The sequence below is a fragment of the Cuculus canorus genome, chromosome 13 (assembly GCF_017976375.1).
Source record: "Cuculus canorus isolate bCucCan1 chromosome 13, bCucCan1.pri, whole genome shotgun sequence".
In the NCBI taxonomy this organism is placed as follows: domain Eukaryota; kingdom Metazoa; phylum Chordata; class Aves; order Cuculiformes; family Cuculidae; genus Cuculus; species Cuculus canorus.
The window spans coordinates 5892051-5912070 of NC_071413.1; the positions used below are offsets into that span (position 1 = coordinate 5892051).

The 20020-nt window shown below is 38.1% G+C and overlaps 1 protein-coding gene across 4 annotated transcripts in view; it reads right to left on the reverse strand.

Moving 5' to 3' along the window:
• Nucleotides 1-20020, reverse strand: part of BANP (BTG3 associated nuclear protein) — a 142203-nt gene that overhangs the window by 68864 nt on the left and 53319 nt on the right. For all 4 annotated transcript variants that reach the window (XM_054078972.1, XM_054078971.1, XM_054078974.1 and 1 more), the window contains 2 exons: nucleotides 10933-11097; nucleotides 1333-1463 (listed from right to left, as the gene is read on the reverse strand). In XM_054078972.1, the coding sequence (XP_053934947.1) occupies nucleotides 1333-1463; nucleotides 10933-11097 (296 nt within the window). The remainder of the gene's footprint in view (nucleotides 1-1332; nucleotides 1464-10932; nucleotides 11098-20020) is intronic.

A 20020-nucleotide genomic window follows, 5' to 3' on the forward strand; every position in this document is an offset into this window, starting at 1 on the left:
TTTTTTCCCCTCATCGTGTTTCTGAGCAACTTCACCACTTCATGCTATCTGCAGCTCTAAATGGCCAGACATTAGTATCCCTGTGTTGATAACAAGTTTTCATTCTTTATGTGTGAATTATTCAATTGGGCACAACTACCTCTCTTACCTTGGGAGAGGGTACTATAAAGACCTACCAGAGATGCCTCATTACCCTACCTCAGGTTCTTCTTTGTAATGGCATTGACTAAAACCTTTCCAACAGCCCGACACGAGGTACTATAATTTATATTGTTGACTAATATCGCTCACGAGTTCTTGTTGGTTTGCCCATTTCCACCTGTTTCTTCAGCCTGTTCTCTAAGGAAAGTGGGCTACAGTGATTATCATGCAGAACAGGTACAGACGTGCCCGTGCACATTTATTTCTGTTCTGTGCTTCAGCACTGCCTGGCCCAGCTGAGCACTGGCCCCTACTCAGACTTCTGGGCACCTTCAAAACACTAATGCCATCACTGTGTTATTATAAAACCATGCATAAACACTGTAAACGGCAAAGCCTGAGGTTTTTGAAAACTAATGACAGACAGATTTCACACATTAAATTCTCAGGTTTCTACCACAAAACAAGTATGCAGATATAATTCACTGTTTTGAAATGCCACATGTCAGAAATGCCACACAATCCAATATTTCAGGGTTTTTTTCTACTTTGTTTCTTTAAATTTGAATTTAAAACAATCCTTGTAGTCTATCTGTGGCACAAAGGAACTAAAGCCAAAGTGAGCTTTTGTCAGAGTACACTAAAATCATATATAAAAATAATCATGGCCTGAGTTATAGTAGGAGTCTCAGGCTTAAAAAATGTCAATATTTATAACTTCTACTTATATACATGTATCTAAATGAAGACACATGTAAAGGATTCAGCTAACAGATGTTAAAAAATGCCTGAGAATGGTGTTTCTTCAAATGAAAATAAATAAATGTATTCTTGTTTTGAAAACAATAGCTAGAACTACTTCTGAAGTGTAAATCATATGCTTAGTAGGTCTAATATCACTATTACAGCAAGCACACACAAACAGCCAGGTAGATACTAGTGAATTCTATACAAAGGAATGAACATGCACTGATTTGCAACAATTGTGTAAGCAAATCCTGCATGCGGATTGTTGCCAAATAACTCTAAAATCTTTCTCAAAAGCCTTCAATGTCTATTTCCTGAAAATCACGCTTAAGAAGTGATGACAGGTCATTCTTTATAAAGAAAAAAAATAATTTCAACTGAAGCAAAGTTTGCAATAATCTCAACTGTTTAAATTGACTAGTTTAGAAAAAGTTGAGTACATACTACTTGGACTTGTCCATCTTCTCCTATTTGGTGGATCTGAACCTGCTGAGCGTTGGCTAGTGCATAGTGTAGTGCCTGGGGCTGGTTCTGCTGGATCTCATTAGAAGCTGAAACTGAACTCTGCGAACCCTCTGAAAAAGAGACAAAAATCCACCTTTATTATACGTGCATATCTCACGCCAGTGGTCATGCAACAATGTGTACTGAAAAACTGTGGGAAACAAATGCAATCAGTAAGTAGATGTGGATCATTACACACTAACATTCTTATGTGTCACATGTACTTGCTACAAGTTCCACCATTCTGTCTCTGCACAATCACACTTTTAAAGAGCACCTTTTGAATCTAGATTAAAGATTCCACAGCTGTAAGTCACACCACAGTAAAACCAGGTACATTTCCTAAGCAGTTCAACGCTTTGTAGCTGAGAATTCTTACTGTCACCACCACTGCAAAGGTGCATTTGAAAACCCATTCTGTAAATTGTCCTGATAAATTAAGAACATCTATCAGCTGTTTTTCAAGATCCGTTACCTGTAACTCCTACTGACACACATGAGCCTGGAATTATTTTTTGTTAACCTCAAAATGGCAGGTCAATTTCTTGACTTTGAGGAATTTAATTACAACCTCACACTGCAAAGTAAGGCCTTCTGAGAATGCCTCTAAAAAACAAAAGACACCTGAGTGTTATCTTTGGGTAACAGTGACAGCCACCAGAAAAGCCATCACATGACTGCAAGAGGATAGCAACTTGCGTTAGAAGGAGACCTATCACAGATTCACTTCTAAGCTTTCTAGCTGCAGGGAAAGGATTCTTAAAAATCTAAGAGGCAAAACACAGGTAAAAAGAACTAAAATTTTAATTTCTTTTAGCATAAAAGCACTCAAACACTTTTTGGGGTTTTTTTTAAATAAGTCTTTTTTTATGCCTTTGGTGTCAGTGATACTGAAAGACTGATAATGTCAGTGATTCTGTACTGAAAGGGTGAAGTGGAATCAATGGACCAGAGACTAATGGTACATATGGGGTTTCCCGCAGATTAAGACAGCTCTAGCAGGTAAATGCATCAGTAGCTACCACGCGTCCTTTTAAGAATCAGGAACCAAAACCTAGGGCTACTGACCAACGCCGCTTTTGCAGTGGCAAGTTCAAGTACGCACTGCAAGGAAAAACCCTAATGTCCTAGTATCCTACTAAGATCCAGCATCAGTCCTAGATTTCTTCCTTTTCATTTGAGACATCCTGGAGAACTCGACTCTCACAAAGGGCTTTCAGAATCATGTATCTGAAGAAATACTTTTTACACACAGTATTCCTATAAAAACATTGAACATTTTTCTTTTGCTATGCCACAAAAATACATTGAATGAAACCTCTGAAGCCTCAACCGTTTTCCAATTTTTCTAAATCATTCATTACTCTGACAAGGACTTTTATGGTACAAGGTAACACAAAACACGTGAACAGGTAACAGGTATTAACATTCAATACTACTGGGCTTTTAAGCTGTCCACGGACTGGAAACTATCATGAAAGTAACAGTGTCACTCTGCTTCCATTGTAGATCATTTTCTTACAAGTTTTTATGTATTGCTTCAATAAGCACTAGATGGGCCTCACCCTGCTCAGAGATCAGCAATGGTGGATACATTTTGATTTTTAAAATGATGGTTGGTTCTTTCCAACCAACACAGCAGGAAGCCATGTTTCATACAATTTTAATACCTCTACTTAATACTCTTTGAGATTTACACTGAAAAGAGAATTTTGCGAGAATGAGCTTTATCCACTTATACAAATATTTTAATGAAAACGTTCTCTAATAATATCATTCATTTGGCTTTTCAATCCTGTCTACAAATGTTTGTGGAAGAAGATAATTTTGGGTTTTAAGTCTAAATATGGGAACTTGAAACAAACTCAAAAACACTAAGCTAGTATTTACTAATTTGTTGAAAAGTTTACTGCTTAGCAAAGTAGCTACACAGCTCTAATTATGTGAACAATCTGCAAATACCTAACTGCAACCAGAACACTTAAATGTAGCAAGTTCTAGGTTTTGCTGTCTCCTGGCCATACATCGTTAATGCCTTCCCTTGACTGGGAGATAACTACAGAAACTGTATAATTTCTTACACATAGTCCTGTCGCTTACTGGGCAGTTCCAGTATTTCTACACTGTTGTACAGCGCACGTTTGCTGTACAGAATTCCGAATGGGATTAACAAATCACCACTGGCAAAGTCCCTCATTTAGTATGAGAAACTGTACCACCAACCAAATGAAAACATGATTTATTCGAATTCTGACACTAAATCATGCTTTCCATTGCCAGTGGCTTGGTCCCGGTCACTGAAAATAACAGATATTCTAGAAAGCTTGTTTACCTGCGCCTCTTTGTGTTTCAATTTTTCGTCTGATTTCCATTGCTTCAGTCTTAATAATATTTCACACAATTAATTTTCTGTATTTTTTGTTTTACAAATAGCATTTTGTTAGGATACCAAATGGCTAAGCATTCCAATTGTTATGCATCTCACTACTTATACGCAACCACCATTCCCTTCCACTGTGGTCTTGTCTTTCCACCATGCTTCCCAGTTCCCTGTATGCTATGTAATTCAACAGCTGAGTTGAGTTATAACTCAATTTTCTGGTCAAACCACAGTGTCAAAACACATAATCCTTCACTTAGATGTGTGTATAGACTCATATGCACACATACCTAACTTCATATATTCAAACATATATAGTGTAAATGGAAATACACATACACAAGCAGCAAAACGGGGCTTGGGACACAAGCCAGGTTAAGATGTGTTTCACTTGCAGATTCAACAACCTTGTAGTAGTCTTTTTCTTGTAGCTTACACATAACATTACGCAGACGGCAATGCTGTACTTCTGACAAAACATGAAGATGCCTTTATAATGAGTATTAATTTACTGATGAAGAAAGTTATGCAATAAAAGAGTATAAAAGAACTAAGAGCTGCAGCTGATAAAAATACATATTTCCATATATATTATATGCACATATAGAAATGCATTTTTTACTGTGAAGTCAAAAAGGCTTTATTTGTAAACCACCTTTTGCTTCACTGATGCTAGAAAGTATATACTTTTCAGAGGTGGGAATGGGAGGCACAGACTGAACACAAACACAATGTACATCTCGCATGGTCACTTATAAATACGTTCAGTTTGGCTTCACTGCAACCACCACAGTTGGGTCCTCTTTCTTTTTCTGTTGGATTTTTGAGGTGTTTTTTTCTTTTTAGGAAGAAAGAAGAGAGAGGTTTCAACAGTGTCTAAAAACAAAACTTCCTTTGTAAGTATTGTTTTTTCCCTCTAAATCTGTGACCAGACAAAAGTAATATTTATCCATTTTTAAACATTGCCCATTAAAAACAAACACAAACATGAATAGCACACAGCTTGAATAAAGCATATGTCAACAGTTATAAATCACTATCATGTAAACTATCTAGCCTCACATTTACAACTTTGATATATTAGAGAATTCCTGGCATTGAGAAGCTCTGCAGCTGAGCTCCTGCTTTGATATTTTCCATTGCACTACTTACAAAGGGGTACTTTGACATGAACCGAATAGATTATGTAGCGCTACGCCTGAGCACATTACCCATGCCATTGCCAAAGTACCCTCCACCACACAGACCAGCTTTGGAGCCCCCTACAGAATAGAAGATGCTGTATGGACCGTTCCACACGTGATTAAGTTGGGTTTTTTCCCCTCCGTATCAAAACTGCTGAAATCTTCCCTCCTCTCAGGTTGAAACTGGATCTTTTATGTTTTCTGTTTATTCACTGCATGTGCTTATGAGTTAAAGACGATTCAGCCTGGGTGAGTCTGTCCCCTGTGCCAATGTTCAAGAGCTGGTAAAATCACCCCCAGTGAAGCAGCTCCTTCTGTCACATCTCTCAAGGCTAATCTTCCTCAGACATGGCCAAGCAAGTTCAGACTTGTCAGACAATTGTAATTTGTAAGTGTTTCAAGAATACGTGTGTTTAACTCTCAACTAAGTTCAATTTTAAACCCCCTCACTTCAAAGGCAAAACCTTTGGCATTTTCTAATTCTTTCCTATTCTCATTATACCTCGTGTTTATCAGTTGAGCATCTGGCTTCTCATTTTGGGAGGAAACGTAGGAGGGCACAGATGCTGTAGCAGAGGCGATTCAAGCTTAGTCTCATTATATGTTGTTATTTGAAGCTGGTTTCCTAGTGCATAGGCCTCCCAGCCTCTCACTTCTGCTTCCAAACAAGGATGTATGTTGTCACTTCCTTGCTGTGCAGTCCTAGCAAGGAAAGGTTAATGGGCAGATGCAGCAAAGCAGTCCTCAAAAACAAAAGAGCAGGGAAAAAACCCATTACTGAACGATTAATAGAAATAAAACTGCATACAGAAAACCATTATCTCAGCCTGACTCATCCAGTGCTAAATACCTCCAGTTCTGCAGAACAGCTTTGAAGATTTGGCTGCACATCCATTTTCATGTGTGCCATCTCCGCATAGGCTGAGCACTTCAGCCCAAATCTACATATAAATCCCAAAGTCATAGAACTAATTAAAAATTCCACCATGGAAAACTGTGATAACAGCTTTAACAATCTTAAGAGAAATTAAAAGAAAGGGAGAAGGCACTCTTCAATTAATCCTCCTCCCAAAAACCTCATTTCCTACTGTCTTCCCTCCGTAGACTGCTAACGTTTTCAAAAAGAGTATCTATCTAAATTATCATGGTAGCCATGTGTACAACTCTTGTCAGGAAAAAATGAAGACGCACATTAAGGACTCCAAGAAGAGCAGAGCAAACCACTGCAATTAATACCTCAATTCCAACAGAAGGCAACAGCTTCAAAAGAGCCAGATAAAATAGGGAAAACAAACTTCCGCCTAAATATAAGAGTCTGCTACGACAACTTTATGCAACCTATAAATCTTGTGGCTACTGTAAAGCTCCACAGTCAGTTAAACATAGATCTATCTCAATTAATATCTTCAGCGATGGAGAACAGAGATAGTCTTTCATAATCTCCTACCAGCTTCTCCTTAGACATGTTCCTGTCTGCAGATGAGTTCCTTTTGAGCTCTTAACGCTTGAACAATATCGCCAAAATACAATGCCAAAACCTTCTAAGGCTACATAAGGACGATGGGCTCAGCCTCCCGCTTTTCTATGGTATTTGCATAGCTAATTTTTCTGTACGACAAACAGAGCAGACAAGAAATCTGTTATCGTTTTGAACCACATGACTCAAATCAAAGCCACGTGCTCCGTAAACTTTTATGCACAACAGGCAGAAAAAGCCTAAATGTTTTGACATGTCCAACAAGTCCATAAGAATGAAACTCAAGAACAGCAGCGTTCTTTAAATGTAAATATTCAGAATAATTGAGTATGTGTGAAATAATTCAAAAATCACAAATCCACAGAATAGATGAGGTTGGAAGTGACCTCTGGAGATGATCTAATCCAGCACCCTTCCTCAAAGCACAGGCAACCAGAAACGGTTCCTTCAGACTGTGTCCAAGTGGCTTTTGACTATCCCCAGGGGTGACATCTCCATAGTTTCTCTGAACAGCCAGTTACTGTGTTCAGCCACTCTCAAGATTTCTCAGAGACAGAGAAACCAAAGTCAGATCGCAGGCAAGTGAGTTTCAGGCTGCTATATTTATTCTGCTAAAAAATACGAGGTAAATTAATTGCTGCTAAAATGCAGCTTTGGAAAAATCAAGTCCCCTAATTCACTGGGGAGGATGGCCAGCAGAGCAGTGACGGTGCTGATTTGAGACTACTTCAGGAGTAACAAAAATATTGGTTTTACTGATATGTAGAGATGTTCAACAATTTTGACTGCCAAACAGAAAATACTGAGTTATTCTAGACTTTTAGTATATCAGCATTTAAGAAAATATTCTGTAACACAAAAGAGAACAGTGCGCCCTTGCAACACTGAGGAAAGTGCCAATAAACTTCTGCTGATTGAAACGTGTTATTATACTATGACATAACAAAGCTATCTTGCTGTTATCAGCCCCTAGAGATCGCTGATGAAAAATAATATTACATCAAGCCAATCAAACACAAAAGTTTGGATTTAAGCCTTTTTTTTGTTGCACCTCTTGGTCAAAATTTTAATATGAAACACTACAATCACAAGTTCAGAAGTGGAAAAACCTTACCAAACTCTGGAAAAAGTTCACAAGGGGAACGCGGTGCTCATTCATTCACGCTTAGGACACTGAAACTATATTTAAACCTCTTAACGATGTTTTCAGAATAGCCCAGCTGCATGGCAGACACTGCAATATTTTGCATCTTCCGAAGGCATCTCTTGATAGCAATAGTGCATCTTCTAACCTTACTACTCACAGAACCATGCTCTAAATTTCCTGGTCAAACTAAATAATTATAGCTTTTTTGAATAAAAGTCATACAGTTTTATGCTGAGCAAGCGGAGCCAAAGCCAGGACTTCTCAGAAAGCTCAAAAGAACATTACACAGAAACCGCACTGCATAAACCTACATCCTTTACAGTGTAAACATGATACAGTAGCCATTAATGATCTTGTAAGAGCCTTTTTTCCCATTATAACTTTTGTAAGATGGAGCTACTACATTCCGCTCAGCAGAAACAATTCAAATGCTTGTTATCTGTGAATTGCCATGGAGCAAGGTATTACTTGGTGAAACCAAACTCTATTCCTCTGCAGACAGCAGCAGCCACAGCTGGGTGGAGACCCGACATAGAGCACCTATAAGCTGATCTTATTAGCTGTAACTAACAATAGTGGGAAAGACAGTTTCTCAAGTAGCTGAATTCCAGACTGTTCAAGGCTCACCTTAAGTTGCCCTCTGAAACAAATGCTACCATAAAAACTGTCTGGGTTCATATGTAACACTTTAAAAAGCCATATTTGACAGCTATGTTGTCATAACTGTGAAATACAGACCTCCTCTACTTCAGAGCTGTGAAATATTACTTCTCTTTCCTGCTAGCTGGCAGCAGGAATTCTGCTATATCCACCATACAGTGTGCATAATAAGGAACAGATGCCTGTGAATTATGATGCTGTAATTCCATTGAGGAGTTCCAGGGATGTCAAACCACAAAGGCAAAGCTTGAGAGGTTCAGGAAGTTACCTGAACAGAGCGGTGGAATTACAGACCTGTCATGCAAAATTTACCTTTTCAAATTTGCATGAATCTACACTTTTTCCTTGCATCTCTCCTTCTCTTTCTTTTCCCTATACACTCGTTTAGGCTCTCAACCCGCTTTCCTGTTTTTCCTCATAACTCCTCTTCTTTCTTCAAGTGAAATACCACTCCCACCTGATTTTGGAATGCAAATTAGTTTTTCAAAGGACTGCCTGATTCTGAAAAGGAGTCTGTATTTCTAAGAGATTTTTCATAATGGTGCAAAGGTAGTGGTGAATTCATCTAAAATCTTTACAGCCTCCCACAAAACGATGCCAACGACAATATTTTAAACAAAATTAACAAAAGACTGAGTTCATGGGAACATTTTCACATACCATTACCAAAGGCAGCTGTTAAAGCTATTGTCAGTACTCTACTCTGTCTGCACAGTCTATACAGTCCTGCCAGTGACATGCCAAGGTGCCTCAGCTGACCTTCATCATCTTCGGGACCAAAGACATCTTTATAAAGACATGTAGACAACTCCTTGCTATCTAGGGGAACTGGGAGATGAGGTGGCCTGTACAGTGGGAGACTCAGGTAGCATAAAAACTCGTGAGAACAGCCTGGAGATCGATGTATCAAAGGCCACTAGTTCAACTACAGCTACATGAGCTACCCTGGGCACACAACCCAGAACACCCAGATGACTCTTGCAGAACCAGCTCATGAGCATCTATACCACGCTACTCCCACCCGTTCAGCTAGCACGATGCTGAAATCCCAGGCGTTAATTCAGGTGTCTCAGTACTCGCAGAACTATTTACTCCCAAATCAGTGGAACCAGAGGGAAAAAATGAGTTTTCAGCTTAACTAAAACAAAAAAACCCTCACCAAACTTACTATCTTATGGCCTTCTGAAGACAAGAATCCACGGAGTCCAAGTCTCAGTTTTACATCTCTACACTGGTTTCCTCAAATCTCCAAACCAGAGGATTAAATATTAATATTTATGATGAATAAATCTCAACAACAGTCAAAGAGTACAGTCTAATGAGCATAGGCCCATAATATCCACTTAATACTGCAATTTTAGTCTAAAATACTGATTGCTAAGAGACCAAAAATAAAAATCCCATCAACATATCTGGCTTATGGTTATCATTACGCTGATTAGTTGTTCTAATTTGAGAATTTTGGATATGATTCCTAGTTCCAGCACATAAAATTTTCCATTGAAAGCAGATTTTGGCATTCTTTGCATGAGATACAGTGGTTAGTGTTAACATGCAACCAAAATTTTATGCAGGCAAATAAACTTACTTCCTTCTCTTTGGGCTCACTTCCAAAACACTGTTTTTAATATATGATGTACAAATGTCCCATAACACTGCTTTATATTAAAACCTTGAGCCAGAAATGTCCTATGAGAACACTTCTTAGGTCAGTGTTTTTCATTTGTTATTACTATTCATGCCTGCATACCTATATGGAAATATAGAATCACCTACAACATATTTAATTTCTTCAGAGGAAAATACTTTGGGAACAAAATTTAGCACGTCCCACTAAATGGTGTGAACACACCGAGAAAGATTTATTCTCTTGACTCCTCTTACAAACATCAGTTGCAGAAACATTTTGACCTCCTACTCAAAAAATTGAAAACCCATACGATTCAGCTGCACATGCTGAATTTCTTCAGTTAACACATGTCGATGGATGTTCTCAAGCACCTCAGTGAAGCCAGACATTCAGAGACCGTACAAACGAACAAAGCCAATCTCTCTCACACACTGGAATATATTACACTGTCATTTCTAGCAAATTGGGATTTTACTACTGTTTAGTAGAGACTCCTTTCCCCCCTCTTCTCTTTGTGAACAAACACATATATCTCTCTTCCTTCTAGGATCATTAATGCACTGCAATCAGGAACGTGACCGCAGTTTGGAGATGAAACAATTAGAAGCTCATGCTACCAGGGATCTACGTTGGTACAAGCCCCATGAGGCTATGAAGGACCCCAAATGTACCAGGAGGTGGTTGGCTTGCACTGAAGGTCCATGATGCTTTAACTACAAGTCGTTGGCTTCATTTAATAGATGGATAGACTCCTTGAGGAGCACCATAGACATACGTACACTGTAACAGAGAGGCCTCTTTGCAAATGATGAATGGCACTTCAGATAAAACATGCACTAATATAAAATCCACTCCAAAAACTCAATTGTGAGAAATATATGTTTCTCCCTTTATCTTTCCTACACAAAAACCGCACATCTGTGGGTACTACACAGACCTGTTGGAAATATATCTTAAGATCAAAACAACTTTCAGGTACATTGAAAAACAAATGGCATTACTGCTGTAAGTTTCTATTTCCATCGAGGTTTGGTTAGGTTTTATGGCATTTGTTTTTTTCACCTGAACCACTGTAAGACGATGATGGTGTTCGCCTGGAAAAGCTTTTCACAGCAAGACTCTGCCCTCGCTGTTTCCGCCTCCAAGCTGTTCGGCATTTGGAGTCTATGCTCTGCTTGATTCGGTACCAGTCAGATTCTGTGATTCCAAATTTATAGAAGAGGTGACCTGTAATTACAGAGACACACAAAGGGGTGAAAATCAGCATAAATCTGTGTTTTCAGGAACATGCATACATGACACACACTGTCACACACAGAAGGGGAACAAAGCAACTCTGAACATTTTAGAACTGCCCTCATGCTTGACGCTGCCGAAAGGAACTCAGTGACATTACAAAACCACCAAAGCTAGACAGTGACGCGATTTCAATAACCATTCACAGAATTAAGCCATCATACATATGCAGTTATGTATTTCAAAGCATCAGCAGTCTATGACATTTTCCAATCTACACTTCTATCCACGCAAACTGCTACTACATTCAAGCTGTGCAATACTGACCAACAGCACTCCTAAGCCAAAGATGAATAAAGCTTTGTCACTGATAGTGCCACGTTATATACAAGTCTGATAAGTAGGAAGCCATATAAAGCTCCCTATAATAACCCTTTCTTAAAGCTCAGTTCAAAATTTATCACAAACCAATAAAAATGCAATACAAAAATCAACCTTCGGAAAACATTACTAACTGTATTAAGTCAGTTAAAGAGCCACATCAGGCAGTTTCCAGCATTTGCTGCTAAGTTTCCCAACTGTTCTATAAACACAATGTTGACTCATGAGTTGAACTGAGTATTCTGAAACAAAGATAATACAGATTGAGTCTTGCTGCCAACTCAAAACAAATTCATCATCAGGTGCAATCTCTGCATGCACCTGAAGGGGAAGCCCCATTAGACAAGAAACCAAGGGAGCAAAAAGACCATTTCAGGTATGACAAGAAATATTTGTTTCAATGTCTGGACAAATGGCTTTAAAACTCTGAAGGAAACATCATGCATTGTCAGCTCTTTCAAGGTCCTCTTCATATTGCTGTTAATACATGCTTCTACCACTTAATTATAAGCTTCAGAGGGATTTATATTTTGCCTAAAGCACCAACAGCTGAGGGCATTTGACTGTATGTAAAGAAAAACTTATAAACCACATAACTGCAGAAAAAACTTGAAAAAGTAAACCCCAAAGGTTCAAAACTGGTGAATTGAAACAGAACTATCCAAACATTTAACGTTCTCCAAAACTTCAGTACTTCTGAACCTCCTAGATTTAGATGTGCAATACTGTAGTTAAACAATACAAAGCAGTAATATACACTTTTACTCAACATGACTATGCTTGAAGGATCTCTTTAATATTCTTATTTTCCTTTTGGTATCAGTTGATACCTTGCAAAGTAAAATTATCTTTTCAGCCTACTGGGTTTCCAATCTTACTCTCAAAACACAATCATGATCTTGTGAAGTACTTGCTTAAGCTGCTGTATAGTCCTACGGACAGGATATGGTCTGGTCCTGCAGGACAAATGAATTGAAGCCTACAGCTGCAAAATTCCAGGTTCGTACACACTAAGAGCTTCGTGTCATTTTCTTTGGTATTATAAATGACCCAAGAGTCCTTAGAAACTGAAATTTGCAGGTTATTGATTTAACAGTGTTCAGTGGGGTACTGTATCTCTTGTCATCATTTTTTAAACATTTATTTTCCGATGGTCTAAACTTTAGATCTGTTCAAAAAGCACTTTGAAACAGAGAACATACAGGAGGAAAACACTGGAATCAAAAAAGCTAATGGAAAAGCACTTTAAAGGCCCTAGGATTCCTCACTGACAAGTGACAGCAAACGCGTTACTTACAGACTGCTTTACAACCCCTACATTGTGTCTCCAAAAATGGAGTGGGAGTAGGAAAGAAGGAAAATTGACTGAAATTATCATCTGCTGCTGTGCAACAGTTTCCTTTCCATAGGTGTCAGCAAAAGGAAAGCACATTCTGTATTGTAAATATTGAGACCACATTTCTCACTGTAATCTATTACTAATGTGCACTGCATAGAGAAATGGGTTTCTAAACGTTTGCAGCAATGTCCAATAAAAATAGTTGTGCTTTAACTCTTTACACAACTTCAGCTGTCAGTGCGTACAAAAGTGCTTGTGTAGTCCCACATAAAGCACAGTCATGTGAGCTGTGGTTATTTTGAAAACATGTCCATATTTCATTCATAAACACATTTTAATGACTTTCATGCTGAATGCTGCTCTGTTTAGAGAAGCGACCGAATCAACTGCAGGCCAGAGAAAACTCTCATAGAAAAGCTGTCTAACTAGGAATTCCACAGTGTAATCCATGGGCTAGTCCAGGATGTCACTTAATTCAATGAGAAATCAAAAGCGATACAAATTATTTGGGACAGGAGAGTCTCAGGTGCAGTGAGCTGTTCAAATGAGAAGACTCGAGCTGTGTAGGACAACAGCTAGAGAAAGATGATAAATGCCAGAGCTGTGACATAAAACATCCAAGAAATTGCTCTATGGAGGGAAGACAGGCTCTTCTATACTGATCACAAAAGGTATCGTTTGATCGAGGTGGTAAGGAATATTCATGAAATACTAGATAGACACACCACTACCTTCATGCAGAGAACATGACTACAGAGGAACACACAGAAAACAGATAACCAGCTAAACAGGGTAGAGTCAGAGAAGATTTTACTCTAGAGAGACCTAAGACATCAGGCACAAAATTTCAGTCAGGCGTGATTATTTCTTTTCCCTTATTAACGAAATTCCCACTTAGTGGTTACAGTGGTCAAAGGTATAAAATTCGTGTAAAAAAAAATGCATACTGTTTGCACAGATCTGTACCAAAACTGCACACTCCGTCATAGTAACTGCATGTGCAAATTAGGCATGAAAATTGCCCTTAAGTACAAAGACAGTTGATATAAAGCTCAAATGAATTTCAGATGTATAAATCTATCCGGCTGGTATTATGATCTAAAATGTTATTCTATGAACAGGTCTTTAGCGACCACATTTCATAACAGTCCAACAATGACTGAAGAAAAACCTAATGCTAACGACAATGGAGTATTTTTTAAGTAGATAAAAAGTTCACTATAACATTAGAAATATGATTTACCTGTAGCAGAGACATACATGGCATAAACATCTGCATACAATACAAGCAAAGTGAAGCGTGCTGACTTTCTGTTCTCTATCCAGGAATGATCACATGCAGGAGAGCTCTCAGCTGTCTCATTCAGACAATGTCAAATACCAAAAAAGTTACAAAACCAGCATAAAAGCAAGGTGCTGCAAATGAGACTTTTAACTTGGGGAAGTCCATATTACAAAAGACAGCAATACTTCAGCTAGAAGAGATTTGACTTTTTCAGAACATTTGTTAGTCAATAGCAGCATGAAGTGATGTAATTTGTGAGCAGCACAATATCTATGAGACGCAATAACCCTGCTAAAAAGACATAAAAAATACATTCAGCAATAGAATTCAGCACTTTGGCAAAAAGACAACAGGATTTTGGAAGGCAGATGCAGGATACAAGGAGAGTGAAGTAAAGGATTTAGATGATCTAAGGATGGCTGACTGCTTTTAGTGAACTTTTTGTCTAGGACAATGGATGGTTGCTGGTAACATTCAAAACAAAGGATGTGCTTGTTTTTAAAGGCTTAGGGTCCAAAGTTTGCTTTCTTTGGGAAACTCACTTCCTAAACAAAGCTTTCTATGAAAACACATCAGAGACTTAAAACAGTCCAGTTATTAAATAAATTGCAAGGGCTTGAGCAATTTCTATAGAGCAGATACATACTAGCAGCAGCCTCAGAGACAAAAAGGTCTGCACAGAGAATTTAGAGAAACATGGGCTGTTCTGAAACACATCCAGAGGAAATCACTTTGGTTTGCAAGCAAAGAACTGATGTTCAAATCTTGTCAAGCAAAAGTTTAGAAGGAAGGCATGTGCGCACCAGGAAAATTAAGAAGTCAGCCTTAAAAGCCAGCAGGTGCACCACGCCAAGTTCAGCTTTCCAGATCCTAGATTGGAGAAACAGCACACTTTTGCCCAAGTTCCTATAAAACTAAAATGACGACCGACATATATCCTAGAATTCTTCTTGTGCACTGCAAAAGAAATCTTTCCGTGACTCAATGGAGGGGGGAAAAAGCCTGAAAATGAGTAAATATTATCTGGTACAAACACAGAGATCGTTATCAGTGGTGTATGTAATATATATATTCCCAAACTTTTGGGGCATCTGATGTACAAAATAGGGCGAGAAGGGTTTTTTTTTTTTTTCTAAAAACAGGGCTAATTAGAAAACAAACAAACAAACTCCATGAAAACAATGTTCCTAAGAAAGAGCAATCTTCTATTTCTTAAAGGTCAGAAGTCAGTCAGCAGACGAAACAATCCACATAAAATATTAAATTGTAAAGAAATTTAATTAAGAACAAATTGAGGAAGAGAAGACATCTGCAATATCAAAACCAGACATGAAATATTCCATCTTGATAGCGCATACAAAAATCACTCTCTCAAAAACAAACTTCACATAAATAGATTGCATTTGGACAATGCTAGGTTGTGCTGCTTCCCACTCTCCATGAACACCAGTTTTCTTCAAAAAATCAAAAGGTAAATCATTATTTCCGTGGACTTGGCAAGTTCTCTTTATACTGAGAGGCACAGACTTTCCCTCTGTTATTGTTGCATTTTGAAAGATTAGGGAAAGTGCTACCCCCAGAGAATCTAACAGTCACGCGTATAAAATACAGACGTATTTACATTAAATGTGTAATCCAAACAGATTTCCTTAACTGTTTCTGCCATTTTCATATTCAATATAGTTTCTAAAGTCTAGAGAACAAGCAACAGGCAGTCATATTCAAAATTCAAACTATTAAACTGATGAACACAATCCTTTTGTAATTGTCAAGAATATGATGGATATTATAAAAAGCAAGGGCTTCAGATTCTGCCTGCACAAACTCACAAAGAAGGGCGATTATTTGGGGGGTTGGCTAACAAAATGCATTTTTTCACATATGGGTCATACATTTGGAGTTCTTTTTATTAAACGAATAGCGTATGACAACAAAATCTGCTGTACTGAATATTGGAACAGGAGAGGAAAAAATTAAGCACCTCTGAAGTTACGTCTTGTGCCTTCAGGCTTCAATTCTTCAAATGTAATTATGGTCCTGCATTGACCATACTGAAACAATTTTAAAGAGCGTAATTGTTTACTCATTTGACAGCTGGAAGGGGGGGAGGTATGATCTCCACAGCTGGGAGGCAGCTTCCTCCTCCCAAACTCAGAAGCCTTCAGAGCTGGGCAAAGCAGGGAAGGAGGGTAACATTGTCCTCATTCAAAGAAAGCTCACCCTGTTACTGTCAGTGGAATGGCAGCTACTCCAACATCACACGCTTTTGAATGTCACTCACGTCACCAGATAAACACTTTCCATAACATGGGCTACATAACATCCAAAAAGAGATTGGGGGAGCTGTGAAAAGCTTGGAGAGCAAGAGAAGGGAAGGAAAACCCAGCTATCAAACAATTACTCTGCTTTCCATTTTATTCCTGCAATTCCATTGTTTAACTATTACATTTACACCTTTCAAATAGCTATGAATTTATAGACCACAAGAGACCAGAGTGCAAACACCTTACGGTACAAACAGTATTGTGGGGGTACTTGGGAACAGCCTCAAATACAACTGCAATCCTGTACTACTACACCCACCTAAAGAAGGATTTACTAAACATCTGTCACTAACCAGGATATTTTAAACAGTGAAATATAAAAATCAAAGACTGTAAAATGTTCACAAAATCCGAGCTTTTTCAGGAAATTTTCAATTGTCAGCTTTTAAGAAATGCCCTGTTTGCACAGGTACAGAAAATATGGTTAACGAGGATTTCCGCAAATATGATTTCATAGAAAGCAGATTATTTTATTGCACTCTTCAATTAAATTATTCTAATATATAAACCTCAAAAGTCCATGTTAATCCAATCCCTTTCTACTTGGACAATGGGAACTCCACTAGACATCATAAGGAGTCTTGTCATAGTTAACTTTATGACAAAATGCATAACTGCTAATTTTACAACAACTGCTTTACAAAAAAAAAAAACCACAAAAATTGTTTATGTTCAGTTAGAAAATTATTGTCAAAACAAAAGAGTAAGGAAATCCATAGATACCATGGAGAACACGACTTAAAAGAACAGGCACGTTCAAGGAAACACTCCAGATGTGAAAAACATCCATGAAGTCAGTGGTCTTACATGTGAGCATGTGATGAGACAGTTTAGGGAAGAAGGACTAACTTTAGGGACAGGAAAAAACGTTTTTTTTTACAGGAGCGTATTGCTCATATTGCATAATTCTCCTGGCTTCCAGATGCCATCAAAATGTGTTACATATATACACAAACATCAGATTAAGGAACCAAACTGTAACCATTGTACTTCCATACCTTTTATGGGGTAGCTGGAATAGAAGTGAGACTGTGGACACGCATCTGTGCAGACTGAGCTGACATCAGCCTATCAGTATCCCATTCCTCAAAACCCCAGTAACACAGGGCTTACAATCACCAAGTCACTTTTCCAAAACTAGTACCACTATAAAAGTGCCCGAGTTCAAGAATAGGATGAGTTGAGGTAACATCCTATCACTCATTGCTTGCCTTTTAGAATTAAAATATCCTTTCTAATTTACATGGAATCAGCAGGCTTTAGTTATTTCAAAATAAACTATTTAAAACATTTTCACATCTCTGCTCCTGAAACAAAGCCAGGTTCAAATTAAGTACCTGTCTGGCAGGGATACTTTCTGGGATAAAAACGGTACCTTTTAAGTTTACAAGCTCAAAGAAAGCCAGAAGCGTTTAACTACAATCAGCAACTATTTATAAAATGCTAATTACACTGTTTAGACAACTTGCTGATTGCAAGTGTATGCAAATAGATCACTAAGCTATTTGGAAGAACAGGCAGGAAAGTTTTCCTCAACAATGTCAAATTATCACTTTAGGAAAACATTTTAGAAATGAACTTGTTTTAAAATACTGACTAAACAGCTTAAAAAGTGTTTGTGCATAAAAGCTTGTGTCTCAAGTAACAGATTAAAGTGAAAGTGAATTATTCACTGCTTCAATCGGTATAACCTCCCCTGTCAATCTGAAGCTGCAGATCTGATGATTTGGTGGATGCAGGCAGACAGCCGTTACTCCATTTATTTTTTGTATTTGTCTCAAGCCCAGCAGCTCAAAGCCTCACTGCAAGAGACCATCCACCTATTACAAGGGACTGCTGAATTCTTTCTGCTTTGGGTAAAATAAATGGTCCCCAACACCCAGATAGTTTTCATTTGTCTGAGGTTTTGTTTTGGTTTTTTAAGTTATGAGAAAGCAATACAACCCAAAAGGCATGAGGTTTCTCTTTCTCTGTTCTTGCTCTCTGTAAAACACAGATAAAATGTCTCATCTACTAAAAAATTTAAAGCACTTTGAAATCAAATGTTAAATGAGAAAAGTAAGCACCTTCTTGAAGCTTATATACAAATCTGGCTCAGATTTCATTCTGGCAAATGCACTGTTCCTCAAAAGATACAGGAACTAGCTTCCAATTCTGAGAACATTTAACATCTGCTTTTATTTTATTAAAACTTAATTTGCCTGAATATTTCATTAATATTTACTTAGAATATTTGCCTGGATATTTCATTTTTACCAAATCACAGACCCAGAGGAAACATGAAAGTAAAAATTATTTTAAATGCCAGTGTTCTACAAAATTAAAGGACCCAGGCAGGGTCTACAGGACCCTACCAGAAGTTTCAAAATCAAATATAATTAGTTAGCATCTAGAATCTCCAAATTCCAACAATGCATCCCCTTCTAAAACAGAATTGCTCCTACATTCAGACACACCGTGCCACCTTTCCGTAGAACTAGCCAGTCTATTTTTATCTATTTTACCAACAGCAGAACCTGTTTCATTTTGACTCTCCCAGAGACAGCCATAAGCATGCAAATAATGCCATCTAGTGGAGCACCAAATTTACCGTTCTGGCAAGAAACAACAGCATTTTTCTCCATGCATGTGTACGTTCGCTCCGACTCCCTTGCAGCACGTGCCAAGTGCTACAAAAGGTTAGCAGGACTGCAGAACCAGAGATAGGCTGTGAAATGGAACTGAGCAAATCAATCACTACAAAAATAGAGTATTTTTGATGTTCCTGGCTGCACACTTTGATTGAAGCAAGTTCCATGCCGGGTGTTACAGCAGTGCCCGTAAGGCACTCCCGTAGGGATCTTTTGATCACATTTCTCTGATGGTGACAGAATATCAACAGCTGCATAAATGTAATGATCAAAACCATGAAGCCTCTAACTCATTAAATGAATTAATCAACCCCACCAGAAAATGATTTTAGACCAAATCAGAGGTTTTATAATCTGAAAAGAGAAAAGTCTTCATGGCATTTATTCCAGACTTGCCTCAGTTCACAAATTACAGGAGAGATACCCCACTACGGTATCGGTCAGATGACGTATATTTGCTTCTATTTTTTTCCCCATTTTTAAAAGAAAAGACATTGCCTACTCCAAAAAAACACCGTAAAAATGCAAAAAGACACAGCAAGTAAAACAAGATACTTTGGAAAAATCTATGTTTCATTTCCTCCCAAAATGCACGTATTCAAGCAACATTTGGGTCTCAGTACAAAAGCAAAATCACATACTTCATACAGCTATAGCTGTACAGCTAAAAATTGCAGTGGCAGCATTCCATACAGACTGCACATGCATTTTCATTTGAAATAGTTTTTCATGAAGATTAGGACCTAAAGACTCTGCTTGTTTGACTTGCCGAGCCACTAACAATCTCCTTCCAAATAAAATACCTAATGAGCTCATGATTACAATGACCTGCTTTTTCATAAAGACAGGAAACCAGGCTTTTAAGTCTTCAGTTAAATTTACCTTCTAGTTCCACACATTCAAAATGTCAGAGCGTTCATTTATGGTCACAGTCAGCAAGCAAAGATCTTGCTAT